This window comes from Trichechus manatus, unplaced genomic scaffold (assembly GCF_000243295.1).
Source record: "Trichechus manatus latirostris isolate Lorelei unplaced genomic scaffold, TriManLat1.0 scaffold00033, whole genome shotgun sequence".
Taxonomy (NCBI): Eukaryota; Metazoa; Chordata; class Mammalia; order Sirenia; family Trichechidae; genus Trichechus; species Trichechus manatus.
Genome location: NW_004443969.1, coordinates 8617805 through 8632287, shown reverse-complemented (window position 1 = coordinate 8632287; position 14483 = coordinate 8617805). Strand labels below are relative to the sequence as shown.

Here is a 14483-nt window from a genome sequence, read left to right as displayed (position 1 = left end):
CAATAAAACACAGGTAAACATCTTTCTGGTATTCTCTGCTTTCAGCCAAGATCCATCTGACATCAGCAGTGATATCCCTGGTTCCACATCCTCTTCTGAATCCAGCTTGATTTCTGACAGTTCCCTGTAGATATACTGATGCAGTCGCTTTTGAATGATCTTCAGCAAAATTTTACTTGTGTGTGATATTAATGATATTGTTCAATAATTTCCACATTCAGTTGGAACATCTTTCTTGAGAATAGGCATAAATATGAATCTTTTCCAATCGGTCAGCCAGTTAGCTGTCTTCCAAATTTCCTGGCATAGAGGAGTGAGCACTTCCAGTGCTGCATCCATTTGTTGAAACATCTCAGTTGGTATTCTGTCAATTCCTGGAGCTTTGTTTTTCACCAATGCCTTCAGTCCAGCTTGGACTTCTTCCTTTAGTACCATCAGTTCCTGATCATATGCTACTCCTGAAATGGTTGAATGTCAACCAATTGTTTTTGGTACAGAGACTCTGTGTATTCCTTCCATCTTCTTTTGATCCTTCCTTCGTCGTTTAATATTTTCTCTGTAGAATCCTTCAGTACTGCAACTCAAGGCTTGAATTTTTTTCTTCAGTTCTTTCAGGTTGAGAAATGCCAAGTGTGTTCTTCCCCTTTGGTTCACCTCCAGGTCTTTGCACATGTCATTATAATACTTTACTTTGTCTTCTCGAGCTGCCCTTTGAAATCTTCTGTTTAGCTCTTTTACTTCATTATTTCTTCCATTTGCTTTAGCTACTCGCTGTTCAAGAGCAAGTTTCAGAATCTCTTCTGACATCCATTTTGGTCTTTTCTTTCTTTCTTGTCTTTTTAATGACCTCCTTGCTTTCTTCATGTATAATGTCCTTAATGTCATTCCACGACTCGTGTGGTCTTCGGTTGTTAGTGTTCAACACGTCAAATCTATCCTTGAGAAGGTCTCTAAATTCAGGTGGGATATACTCAAGGTCATTCTTTGGCTCCTGTGGACTTGTGCTAATTTTCTTCAGTTTCAACTTGAACTTGCATATGAGCAATTGATGATCTGTTCCATAGTCAGCCCCTGGCCTTGTTCTGACTGATGATATTGAGCTTTTCCGTGGTCTCTTTCCACAGATGTAGTCGATTTGATTCCTGTGTATTCCATCTGGCGAGGTCCATGTGTATAGGTGCCATTTATGTTGGTGAAGAACGTATTTGCAATGAAGAAGTTGTAGGTGTTGCAAAATTCTATCATGCAATCTCTGGCATCATTTTTGTCACCAAGGCCATATTTTTCAACTACCAATCCTTCTTCTTTGTTTCTAACTTTTTGAATTCCAATCACCAGTAATTATCAATGCATCCTGATTGCATATTCGATCAATTTCAGACTGCAGAAATTGGTAAAAATCTTCAGTTTCTTCATATTTGGCCTTAGTGGTTGGTGCGTAAATTTGAATAATAGTCGTATTAACTGATCTTCTGTGTGCAGGCTCAGTATTTCATAGGGCGTCTCAGTACTCAGGGCAATCCTGCGAGGGGTCAGTTGCCATTTTTGCACATGTTAACGTGGCCAGTGAGTTGATGTTCTTTGGGAAGGTCCTGATGCCTTGTCCTACCACCATGCCTCTGGTGTGTGGAAGCCTCTCTCCCCTTTCCCTTCTCCGTAGACCAGTTAAGAGCTACAACAGCTCATGTCAAACACTGAGTGGCACAAATGGTGTGCACTTGACTACTAACCTAAAGGTTGGTGATTCGAACCCACGCGGTGGTGCCATGGAAGAAAGGCCTGATGATCTGTTTTCATAAAGATTACTGCCCAAGAAAGCCCTATGGAGCAGTTCTCCTCTATAATACATGGGGTTACCATGAGTTGAAATTGACTCGAAGGTAGCAGTTTGGATATTTTGGTATTCTCTTTCATATAACCTGAGGACTGGAATGTAGCTGAGTTTCAGGAAGGGCATGGGAACATGAGGAAGCCAGTGGTTATCTCTTCCCCGCATGCTGTGTTTGCCCACCCTTGTCTCTCTGCTCCTCTGTCCATGGCAAATGTTGGCCAAGCCCAGCTTGTTTTCAAATTTCAGTTCTAGAAACATAAGTTGACCAAGACTTTCAGTCTCAATTCCTCATTCACTGAAAATGAAAGATGTTTGGTCCATATTGAGTTGAGTGACCCCCTGGTCCAATCCACTTAGGGTTGGGGAAGGGGGCAGAAACACAAACATAGCCATCAGTAGCTCTTCCTGGACTGTGTATAGGGCAGAGAGTAGGTCTGAGAGAAGGGAAATTGCGGTGAGCTGAACAGAAGTCCAAATAGGTATCAACCTCTGTGCCTCGCCCCCATGCTTTTCTCAGTCCATGAGTGGGCACTTCCCACACATGAACGGAAAGCAACCAGTCCCTAGAAACAACACATTTCAAAGCTTTGCTCATCCTTAGGGGAGGGTTTCATTCCTTGTTGGAGGGTAGATGTATGATTGTTAAATATGGTTTTATTTGGAGATATGCCTTTAGTAAGTCAAACTGATAACAGTCTTTGAAGCTGAATATTGCTTAGGCACAGAACAGACCACACAATTAGACAAAAGTGCTACTCAATTGACTTGGCCCCAAAAAAGGCAGATACGTTTTTTAATGTAAAAAAACCTGTTGCTGTCGAGTCGATTCGGGCTTATAGCAACCCTATAGGACAGAGTAGAACTGCCCCATAGGGTTTCCAAGGAGCAGCTGGTGGATTCAAACTGCCAACCTGTTGGTTAGCAGCTGAATGCTTGACCACTGCACTACCAGGGCTCCTTTTTGAATGTAGGTAAAATATTTTAAACTATAATTGTGACATCTCCATTTTTAGACATCTGTTATTTAATCTGGGGCAGTGGTGGTTCAGTGGTAGAATTTTCACCTTCCATTCAGAAGACCTGGTTTTGATTTCCAGCCAGTGCACCTCAAGCACAGCCACCACCCATCTGTCACAGGAGGCTTGTGTGTTGCTATGATGCTGAACAGGTTTCAGCAGAATTTCCAGACTAAGATGGATTACGAAAAAAGGCCTGGTGATCTACTTCTGAAAAACAGCCAGTGAAAACCCTATAGGCTGCAATGGTCCCATCAGCAACCGATCATGGGGATGGTGCAGGACCGGACCGGGCAGTATTTCTTTCTGTTGTGTACGGGATTGCCCCCAGTCCAGGGCTGACTTGATGACAGTTGACAACAACAACATTATTTAACCTAAGATTATTTGTTATTGTTTTTCTAAACAACTTTATTGAGGTTTACATTTGATTTTTAAGCTCTGAGAGGCAAGAGATTTTATTCAACTGTGTTAGCAATGGTGTGTGCAGGTAGATACTACCACTGATTATACTATTATCAGAACAGTTCTGATGGTTGCCGTTTCGCTTTGAAAGTTGAATATAGTTCCCAGTTCTCTATTCCCAGGTGCTAACTTCTCAATGTCAGAGAAGTCATTTGATTGACAACTGCTTAAGCACTTTCATTCTGAATTTGACCTTCTGGTGCTTCAGAACCCAGGGGGAAGGGAAGTTGTTGCAGGTAGAAGCTGGGAATCTTTTCAGTTCTTGCTTCATTGTTTTAAATTCTCAGAATTTACATGTACAGTGAGTTTTTAATTTTATCCCCTTGGAACTTGGGATTGATGTTAAAAGGCCACATTAAATATATTAATATACTCACAAATGAGAGAAAATATCCATGAGATCTTAAAATATTCTGAATAATATTTTCTTTCTTTTTAGCTGTCTCCGTTATGAGGTACAGCGCCTCTGCTTTCGGGTTTGCAGTAAGTAACCTGAAATGTACTTTTGTGAAGTTTTGCACGTTTTTCCTGAGCCCACCGGTCTCACCCTGGGCCCTCAAATAAGAGGTTGGTTAGCATAGGAGAGCTTAGTGTAAGGAACACACTCTTGGTGGAAACAGCTGCCGTAAAAACATACACTTTAAGAGAAGTCAACTGCATCGAGACAGTGTTCTCAAGCACAGATTGGTGGAACCACATCTTCCCACAACTGGTTACCAGGATGTTTTAGAGGTTTTAGCCCTTTTTTTCCTCCAAGTTGTAGACTTGAAAATAGGCACAAACTGGAGTGAAGCATTGTGCAGGTGGAGGCAGTGGTACTGGGAGTTAAGATCGGGGTTGCTCAGGCTAAGATACGTCAGGTTACGCAGCTAGGGGTAGCCTGGTAGGATAGGAGCTGCTTAGAGAAAGCGGATCTTGCAAGCTGTTTTGCAGGATAGGTGTGTTGAAGAATTGGGTGAAGTTTCCCATGCCTTCTTTGAAAGTGCTTGTAATTTTCCAAACGAAAAGTGCATTGTGATGCAATGGCTCATAAAGAGGGCTCCTTGAAACATCCTTCTTGTGGAGTTTTAGGGTTTCCTGTAACTGAGGGTGTGTCTTCCTGTCCCCACCCCACTTCTTCCCTTTGTTATGAGAACTTAAAGAACTTAATGTTTTGGATGTGTTTCAGATTCTTTTCAGAATCTTCTGAATGATGTGGACTCTTTCCTCAGGAAAGCACACAACACACACACACACACACACACACACACACACTTTCTCCCGCCTTCCCTACTTCTCTCCAACTTTCTCTCTCACTCACTAACTCAAACAGAAGCATCGAATTTTGTGTACAACTTCTAAGTGTTGACCAAATTCTGGGAGCCCCTAGGTGACCCTCACCCCCACCTCTAGATCCCAGATAGAGCAATCCCATTAAGAGCCAGAAAAACAGAGTCCTCACCCTGAATCTTTTATTTGGGATGTGCAGGAAAATGCTGGAATAAATTTGCCTCCCATGGGGAAATCAATTCTATTGAGTTTTAGAACAGTGTAACCTCCACATTTCTAGAGTGCTAGGCTCTAGGGGGCCCAGAGCAGAGCCCCACAAGACAGAGTGTAGCTTCTCAGGTGGGAGTGGTGTGAGGAGGGCCTGGTGCTGCCACCAGAGAAGCATGTGGGTGCCCGGGCTCCAGATTCCGCAGGCCCCTCTGTGAGGGTGATGAGTGACTTGCCTTGTTAGGATGGGTAGCCTTTTTGCCCTGAAGTGTGTTCTGATGCCTCAGATGTTCTGAGTCCCAGCCCCATTGCTCTGTGTCTTCACAGTCATGCCCTATTAACTCTGGAAAACCACTAATGCCATGTCTCCTTCTCCTAGTTTGATGCCATCCTCGATGTCCTGTCATCAGCGATTGTCCTGTGGCGTTACAGCAATGCAGCCGCCGTACACTCTGCCCACAGGGAATACATGTAAGTGTTTTTTTTTTTTTAAATCTTTTTCCAGCCTGCAGAACCCTAGCAAATGAGGTCCACTGCAGCTTTAGTCCCAGTGATGAGAAGTCCCCAAGTTGCCTTTGAGAGTGGCTGGAATGGTATCAGCCATGTGATGGGCATCTCCTGGGATGGTCAGAGAGACAGGATGTCCTTTCGAAATGCTCCCTGTTCTCTGTTCTTGAGTATTTTTTTCCTCATTCATCTGTCAGTCCATCCATCCATCCATCCATCCATCCATCCATCCATCCATCCAACCATCCATCCTCTGCATCATTCTGTTATTGGAATCTTTGTTCTCTTGAATTTTCATGCTCTTTTCTTTCCTTCTAAGTAAGTTATGGAAGACCCACCCTCCCCTTCATTCAGGGGGTTGTAGGTCTGTAAACTGGCTCAAGTCTGGGAATTGATTGAGGGGCCGTGACTCTCTATTCTGGAGATTCAAGTTAGACTGCTGTTCACTTGACCTAGAATTCTTCTGCTTGTACAAATCAAGTAAATATTTAGTAGATTCCCCATCTATTTCACTCCTCGGGACACCATAACTAAGTAGCCAGCACCATAAATCCATACAGGTCAGACTATTCTGATTACTGCTTTGACTTTGCTGTCCATTACTATAACCACGCCCACCTTGTCTTTATCGCCTGAATGTTGCCACTTGGCCCTACCACCATGAGGTCCAGTCAGCCCCACTGTAGTTAAGTGTCTTAATTCAGTTAGGACAGTTCCCACTGTCAAATCTGACTTACTTAAAATAGCAATCACAGCAGGTCTTCAAGGATGCTGGGGCTCCCTTTACAAATTTGTTCCTCACTGTTGTGGTGAAAAGTATGTCCTCTGGGCACTCCATGTGTGGGTCTGTGGGTCTAACCTGATAAATCCACTCCAACTGCCAATTTCCCTAAGCCTTTGGATACCTTCCTCTGCTGTACACCAAGGCAGGTCTGGCACTTCGACTTGATTTAGTGTAGGCCACCTTCTAATCCATGCTTCAGTGAACCAACCAAATAAACTATTAGATCCTTTCCTAACCTCTTGAGCTGAAACATTACAGAAGACACCTTGAGGGTATTCTGAGTTATTCTACTTGTCTTCCATCCCTCTCTGTGTTAGAGGATTTTGCTTGCCAAGTCTCTACATCCTGTGGATGATGATTTGTCTTTAAGGGATTTCTGTTTAGGACCATAAGGCATTTATTTTCCAGCTTCAGTCTCTTTATACCATTTGCAGCCTCCAGGGTAATAAGAGTTTGGGTTCTAGGGTTGGATTTTTTTTGGTTCAAATCTCAGCTCCACCGCTTGCTAGCTCTGTGACCATGGGAATGCTGCCAACTGCTCTTTGCCTCAGTTTCCTCATTGGGAAAATGAAGAAGACAACAATACCTCCTTCACAGGGTTTTGTGATGGTTATGTGAGTTAATACACATACAGGCAGTCCCCAACTTATGATGGCTTTCCATTCCGAAGACTGTCATAAGTCAGTTCTGATGTAAGTCAAATGTTTTCTTTTTTTTTAGTTTTCATTATTATTGCCTGTTATCATCAGTATCTTTATAAATCTTACCTTTGTCTTTGGGGATTAGAAACATTACATATAAACTTACAGATATATCTTAATATACATATACATAAATAAATACACAAATCATAAAAATTCACTCCAGCAATGAAGAGGAGTTGGACAATGTTGGCATTTTGTCAGTTACGGTAATAACTCCACTTACAGAAGGTTCTGGATCATCTGGATTATCACTGGGATGGTGTTTCTAGTCAGAGAATTAGTGAGAGTTGTCTGTATGGTCCTTTTTTTTTTCCTTCATCTATTTCCGGGTAACATCTCAATGCTTCCTGAATCTGCTTATTGTCTTTGGCAAAGCAATCAGCATTTGAGTCTGTGCTTTCAAGGAACTGAAGCCCCTGATTTACTTCAGAAAAAACTTCAGCTAATCCTTTCACTATAACTCGTAACACTGAATAACTATGAGTGAACATCTGAGAATGATAACATCAGCAAATTATGTGCTGCAACATTGTATGTAGTACATATTACTAATGATAAGATGTACAAAAAGCAGACGGTCGTTAAGTGTGGTCCATCATAACTCGCATGTGTCAGAAGTTGAGGACTACCTGTAGAGTAACGTTGAACAGTGTCTGGCATGTATTTCAATAAACCTTAGCAGTCCTTAATATTAAGGGAGCTCCCCTAGGACAAAGCCACCACTGGTCATCTTGGCAGGAGTCTTAATTCTAGCTCTGCAGGTTTTGGACGGTTGAATGTAAGTGAGTAAATGCCTCCTTGCTGTGGTTTGCAGTGGTACCCAGTCAGAAGGTGATATTGATGGGGATGTGAAGTCATACTCAGACAACATTTGGAAGTCTCTTTGGTGCTAGGGCAGTCAGATAGTTATGTATCTGAGGTTGAATAGAAAGCGTTTAAAAGAGGACACCATAGGTGATTCACTGCGAAATTTTAGTTCAGTTCAGGGCTGGCTTTAGGTAATGTACAAAAACTTTTTTTTAATATTAAATATCCATTTTAAGGTACATTAGCTCTTCTAAGAAATATCATTAAAATATTAAACTGTGACATCCCAGAAGGTATTGTTTAGGATGAGGTTAATTAAAAAAAAAAAAAAGTGAGTCAATTTGTGGTTGACAAAAATTAAGAAAACCATACTCAAGCACAGCAACAGTGGTGAGCATGGCACAGGATCAGGCAGTGTTTCATTCCGTTGTGCAGAGGGTCGCTATGAGCTGGAACCGACTCGACAGCACCTAACAACAAACAACAACGACAACATACTAATATACTGATTTTGTAAAGATTTAAATGATAGTACCTGTCTTAGTCATCTAGTGCTGCTATAACAGAAATATCACAAGTGGATGGCTTTAACAGAGAATATATTCTCTCACAGTCCAGTAGGCTGGAAGTCTGAATTCAAGGCGCTAGTTTCAGGGGAAGTCTTTCTCTTGCTGTTGGCTCTTGGAGGAAGGTCCTTGTGATGCATCCATCTTCCCTTGGTCTGGGAGCATCTCGGCACAGGAACCTCAGGTCTAAAGGATGCACTCTGCTCCCGGCACTGCTTCCTTGGTGGTATGAGGTCCCCAACTCTGCTTGCTTCCCTTTCCTTTTATCTCTTGTAAGATAAAATGTGGTGCAGGCTACACCCCAGGGAAACTCCGTTTACATTGATTGGATCAGGGATGTGACTTTAGTAAGGGTGTTACAATCCCACCCTAATCCTCTTTAACATAAAATTACAATCACAAAATGGAGGACAACCACACAATGCCAAATTGATACACACATTTTTTTGGGGGACGTGATTTAATCTATGACAGTACCGTAATGACCAAAGTCGAGTTAACACTGGTCTAACTGAAGAAGAGGGGAATGCAGCCAGTCAAGCTGTTGGTGGCTGGTATGTGAGTGCAAGCTAGAGAGAACAATCTAGAAATATGCTCACATTTCAAGAGCGAGCCCCTGTCCTGCCAGAAAGAACACATATTCATTAATTCTATAATTGTGTTAGCCAGTATGCAGCCGTTGTTGTCAGCTGTCGTGGAGTTGGCCCCTGACTGATGGTGACCCCAAGTACAATGAAGAAAACACTGCCCTGTCCTGTGCCATCCCATTGTGATCCATAGGGTTTTCATTGCCTGATTTTCAAAAGAAAATCAATAAGTCTTTCTTCCTAGTCTAAGTCTGGAAGCTCCACTGGAACCTGTTCTGCATCATAACACAAAAGCCCCCACTGACAGACGGGTGGTGGCGGCACATCAGGTGCATTGGCTGGGTCTCCTGCATGGAAGGCAAGAATTCTACCACGGAACCACTACTACTAGTGGATATTTTAGCACTTGCTATGTGGCTGATCCAAATTTAGATGTGCTGTTTGTGTAAAATACATGCCAGGGTCCAAAGACTTAGTAAAGAAAAAGAATGTAAACACTTCATTATTTTTAAAATATTGATTAAATGCTGATAATGAGAGTATTTTGGATGTATCAGATTTGATAAACTATATTAAAATTAATGTGGCTTATTTCTTTTTATTTTTTTCATGTGGTTTCTAGAAATTTAAAGTGACATTGTATTTCTATTGGACAGTGCCTTCAAAAGAGAAAGTTTTTTTCTCTTTTCTTTCTTATTTTAGAATTAATAATCTAGAGTATGAATCCCTTTAGAAATTTTGATGTGTAATTCCAGAAGGAATTGAGTTCACAGTTTCCCAATTTCTCTCTTGTAATTTGCTTTTCTCCGGGATTTCCTTTTGGCCCAAATGAGTTTCTTACATGGTAGTCCTGAGCGCAAAGTAGTGTGGGTTTTCTATAGTGTTAGGATTTCCATAGGCATTCGCCAGTGGCCTGGAGTTTTTCCAAGATCAGGATAGATGATATGAAATGCCTTTGGTTTCATTGGTTTTAATGATCCAAAAACAGGTACCATTTTAAAAATTGTATCTCCATCTTATTGCCAAAAAGGCAAAATTTCACAGAGGAGTTGCTTTGATAATTCCCAGGTGGTTGGTCACGTGATGATGCTGGTTAATTCATTTGGAGATTATTAATCTAGGGATTAAAATGACATTCACAATTCTCTATATAGTTGGCTTTAAAGTTTTCATCTTTGCCTCATCCCATGTAAGTTAAAAATTCATGAAATCACTGCCAGCTGAGATGCATACATATTAATAAGCTTGAATAAGTTATGAGGGAGATAGCTAGAAAAATTATTGGTTTTCAGTTAGTTGCCAGGGGATAATGTTAGATGGAATGGAGAAATATCCAACTGGGCCTTAGTTGATTCCTCTTATTTTTCTGAATTGGACCCAGTGCCTCAGGATATATCTTGAGCTTGGAATTGTCAGTGCATAGAGATGAGAACGCATCCTTGGTTTTGCTGCCCTGATGACCATATCCTGACTGTGAATGCAATGGGGTGTTTGATGCTCAGAGGAAGAGAGATCATGCCTTCCTCACCACTACAGAGTATAGCCCCAATAACCTAACCAGAACCAGTTGCTGTTGAGTTGGTTCTAGCTCATGGCGACCCCATGTGTGTCAGAGTAAAACTGTGCTCTCTAGGGTTTTCCAGGCTGTGATCTTTCAGAAGCAGATCACCAGGCCTTTCTTCCAAGGCACCTCTGGGTGGGTTTGAACCACCAAGCTTTCAGTTAGTAGTTGAGTGCTTAACTGTTTGCACCACCCCAATGGTTATTTTTAAGAAGCCCCAAATTTGACCAGCTGCCTTCCAGTGGTGGGGAATATAGGTGTGGTGAACCTGGACCATCAGGTTTACTCCTGGTTGGGGTTTCAACAGGTGAGTGTGATAGAAGGAGGGACAGGGAGTCAAGTTGTTTGCAAGGAGGGATTTTTAGACCAGAATATACAAATTGGGCAAGGAGGGAGGGAGGACTATGGCAGGATTGATCAGTAGTGACTGTGGATTATAAGTCTTGATTAGGTCAATAGTTGTTGGTGCAGAGGTACTAATCCAAGAGTGGGATGCTACCATTAGACCAGGGCAAAGCCATAGAAGCTTCCTAGATACATCCAAACACCTTGAGGGACCGAGTTACTGGGGCTGAGGGTTGGGGACCATGCTCTTGGGGAATATCTAGGTCAATTGGCATAATATAGTTTGTTAAGAAAATGTTCTACATCCTACTTTGGTGAGTAGCATCTAGGGTCTTAAAAGCTTGCTAGTGGCCATCTAAAATACATCTATTGGTCCCATCATGTTTGGAGCAAAGGAGAATGAAGAAAAAAAAAAACACAAGGAAAATATCAGTCCAAAGGACTAACGTACCACATGAACCACAGTCTCCACCAGTCTGGACCCAGAAGAACTAGATGGTACCTGGCTACCACCACCAGCCACTCTGACAGGGATCACAATAGAGGGTTCCAGACAGAGCGGGAGAAAAATGTAGAACAAAATTGAAATTCACGCACACAAAGAAAGACTAGACTTCCTGATCTGACAGAGACTGGAGGAACCCCTGAGAATATGGCCCCTGCACACCCTGCTAACTCAGAACTGAAGCCACTCCCAAAGTCCACCTTTCAGCCAAAGATTACACAGGCCTGTAAAACAAACGATAACACACGTGAGGAATGTGCTTCTTAGTTCAATCAAGTACACAAGACCAAACGGGCAACACCTGCCCAAAAGCAAAGGCAGGAAGGGACAGGAAGGGACAGGAACCCTGGAGGAACAGACACGGAAACCCGGGGTATAAAGGGAAAGGGGAAGAGTGCTGTCACATTGCAGGGATTGCAACCCATGTCACAAAACAATTTGTGTATAAATTTTTTAATGAGAAACCAATTTGCGCTGCAAACTTTCACCTAAAACACATTTAAAAAAAAAAAAAAAAAACCTAAAGAGTGAGATGCTGAAAACCAACATTTCACAAGTGGTTCATTTATTGGTGTAGATTTCAGGTGGGAGTAGGTGGCTGAGGTGGGATGTAGACATAAGGTCAAGGACATGTGTGAGGCCAGGTGTTGACTGGCTGCTCCGTCTGGGAGCGAAGTTATCAGGAATGTTTGCAGAATTAGGGGAGGAGATGAAGACAGTGAACCAGGTGTTTTTGTTATTAATAAATGAGAGGGGCCAGGAGGTTTGGGGGGTAGGGGTAATGGCCACAAGGAGGTGTAGTGAGTGGTTTAGTCCGATGATAGCTGGGAGTACAGAGAAGAAAGCAGACGAGGTTTGGAAGTGGCCTCAGGGAACAAAGAGGCCTTGAGAACGTGAAGTGAGAGAATAAGCGGCCTCTGTTTCAAAGGTAGGGAAAGCTGCTTCCATAGAGAGCAGCCAGGTTTTTGTTAGGGCAACAAGGTGAAGGTGAAGAAGAGACTTTGAGGATATGGAGACCAGGTTTGAGGTGAAAGTGTTTGGGAGGGAAGGGGTAGGGCCGCACAGGAAGTGTACAGAGGAGTGTGGGGTAAGGGTGTGGTGCTGATGGCTGGCCAGGTGACAGTGGATGGCTATGCAGCCGCTCGATAAAACAAAAAACTAGGCACTATTTGTGCAACTATATGGTGATCTCCAAGATGTGTTAGCTGAAGAAAGCATGGATGCATGGAGCAAAACAGTGTTTATGGTATTTTCCCATTTGTTTTAACCAAAGAGGTTTGCATCCACTCACGCTTATTTCAGCATATAAAAGCTCTCTGAGAGGATACCAACGAGGCTGGCAGGAGGATCCTCTTTGGGAGGGGACTTGGGGACAGAGGAAGGAGGGGGCGACATTTTCTTTATATACCCTTTAGGCCAGAACTGTCTAATATGGAGCCACTAGCCACATGTGGTCATTGAGCACTTGAAATTTGGCTAGAGTAACTGAGCAACTGGACTCTTCATTTTATTTAATTTTAATTTGAATAGTTACATGTGGCTAGTGGCTGTTGTTTTGCACAACACAATGTTAGATAGTTCGATAATTTTAAATCTATTTTTAAAAAGCAGATGAAGTTGGTAATCAATCAAAGGCCAGGGTATTTGGCAGTGAGAGAAAGATATTGAGGGAAGGAAGGAGGTGCTGGAGGTGAGGGGCGTGGAGAGAAATTAGTGTAGGAGGAACTTGGCAAGGCCAAATGACACAGGGAATTTTACGCCTGTCTTAGCCATTCTTGGTTCTGTGTACCATGTAAGATTGTGTAAGGCCACAGGAGGTACAGTCTCCTGCTGCTGTCAGCTGTGGAGGGAGGGCCATCAGGATGCCTGCCACAGAAGGTACAGCTTGACCCTCTTTGGGGGGCACCTGACATTTTGCATATGATGGTAGCACAGGTGGGGCCACACGAAGCCTCCCCAGCCCCAGCTGTCTCTTTGGGCATCAGTCAGCTCATTGAGACGGAGGTGGAGGCAGGTGGGGAGTGTTGCTCACCTTGGCAGGCTCCTAATTCTGCAACACCGGGGCAAACACATACCCCAGGAGGTGGCTCTCCTGTTCCAAATGTACCTCCAAATGGCATCATGCGCAGCAGCATATTGCAAAGCGCATTTGAGAGCTTGGAATGGATATTCTTAGAGAGGCATCAATCCTTTGTTTGTCTTCTCATGTGAAATAAATACGGCACACTTGTTCTCACCTAGGGTCCTTGCTGTGCTTTCTTTTCCAATTTGCTGAGCCAAATGCCTTAGCCTGAAAACAACCAGTTGATAGGATGGTTTGACAGACTTTTGATTGCTGGCTTCAGCAGTGCCCTCACTGCTTTTGGAAACAGCTCCAGAGACTGAAAAAGAAAAGTAATGGATTCAATCAAGAGATGGTAGATTGGTGATTTGCTTTTGGTGTCTGATCTAAGTTCACTGCGAAGACAATGAGTTACATGAAGAACATATTAAAATAGAACTCCATCTGCCCCTCTTCTCATGCGGTGTTTGATCTGCCCCTAAATCGGAGGCTCTGGGAAAGCAAATCCTGTTTACTGCACATTTGTCTAGTGCTCTTGACTTTACAGAGCTCTTGAACATGTTTTAACTCAAGAACAGGATCTGAACTAGAAGAACAAATAACTTCAGAGATGCCTTCGGTGACTGATGGGATCCAAGGCAGGAGGTGGAGTCTCTATAATAGGAACTGAGCTCATCGGGCTTGAATAGTTTGGATTTAGTCTTTCCTGAAGGCATGTTCATGAAAAGGACGTGAAACCCTCCACAGGTTGTGGCGCTGTGGGCAGGACGTGTCGATAGGAGTGTAGACATGGTCCTTCTTCAGAGCTTCACTCTGCCACTCACCTGATCCTCTATCTTAAGTGATGTTTTATCTTTCAAAACCTTAGTTTTCTCATTTGTGAAAGGAGTGTTAGGATAGCTACCAACCAGCATTGTGGTGAAGACTAAACATGATATTGAATGTAACATCAGCAAAAAATGTTAGGTCACTTATTTTTCATCTTGAAAGTGTTAAAAAAAAAAAAAAAAAAAGGAAAGATATCACTTTGAAGACTAAAGTACACCTGACCCAAACCATGGAATTTTCAGTCACCTCATATGCATGCAAAGCTGGACAATGAATAAGGAAGACCAAAGAAGAATTGATGCCTTTGAATTATGGTGTTAGCAAAGAATATTGAATATACCATGGACTGCCAGAGGAATGAACATATCTGTCTTGGAAGAAGTACAGCCAGAATGCTTCTAATGCCTTAGAATCGAGGATGGTGAGATGTGTCTCACTT

General features: G+C 42.7%; 1 protein-coding gene across 1 annotated transcript in view; it reads left to right on the top strand.

Moving 5' to 3' along the window:
- The window catches only part of TMEM163 (transmembrane protein 163), a 301653-nt gene that overhangs the window by 175957 nt on the left and 111213 nt on the right, over positions 1-14483 (top strand). The window contains exons 3-4 of the mRNA XM_012555188.2: positions 3752-3795; positions 5168-5259. Of these exons, the coding sequence (XP_012410642.1) occupies positions 3752-3795; positions 5168-5259 (136 nt within the window). The remainder of the gene's footprint in view (positions 1-3751; positions 3796-5167; positions 5260-14483) is intronic.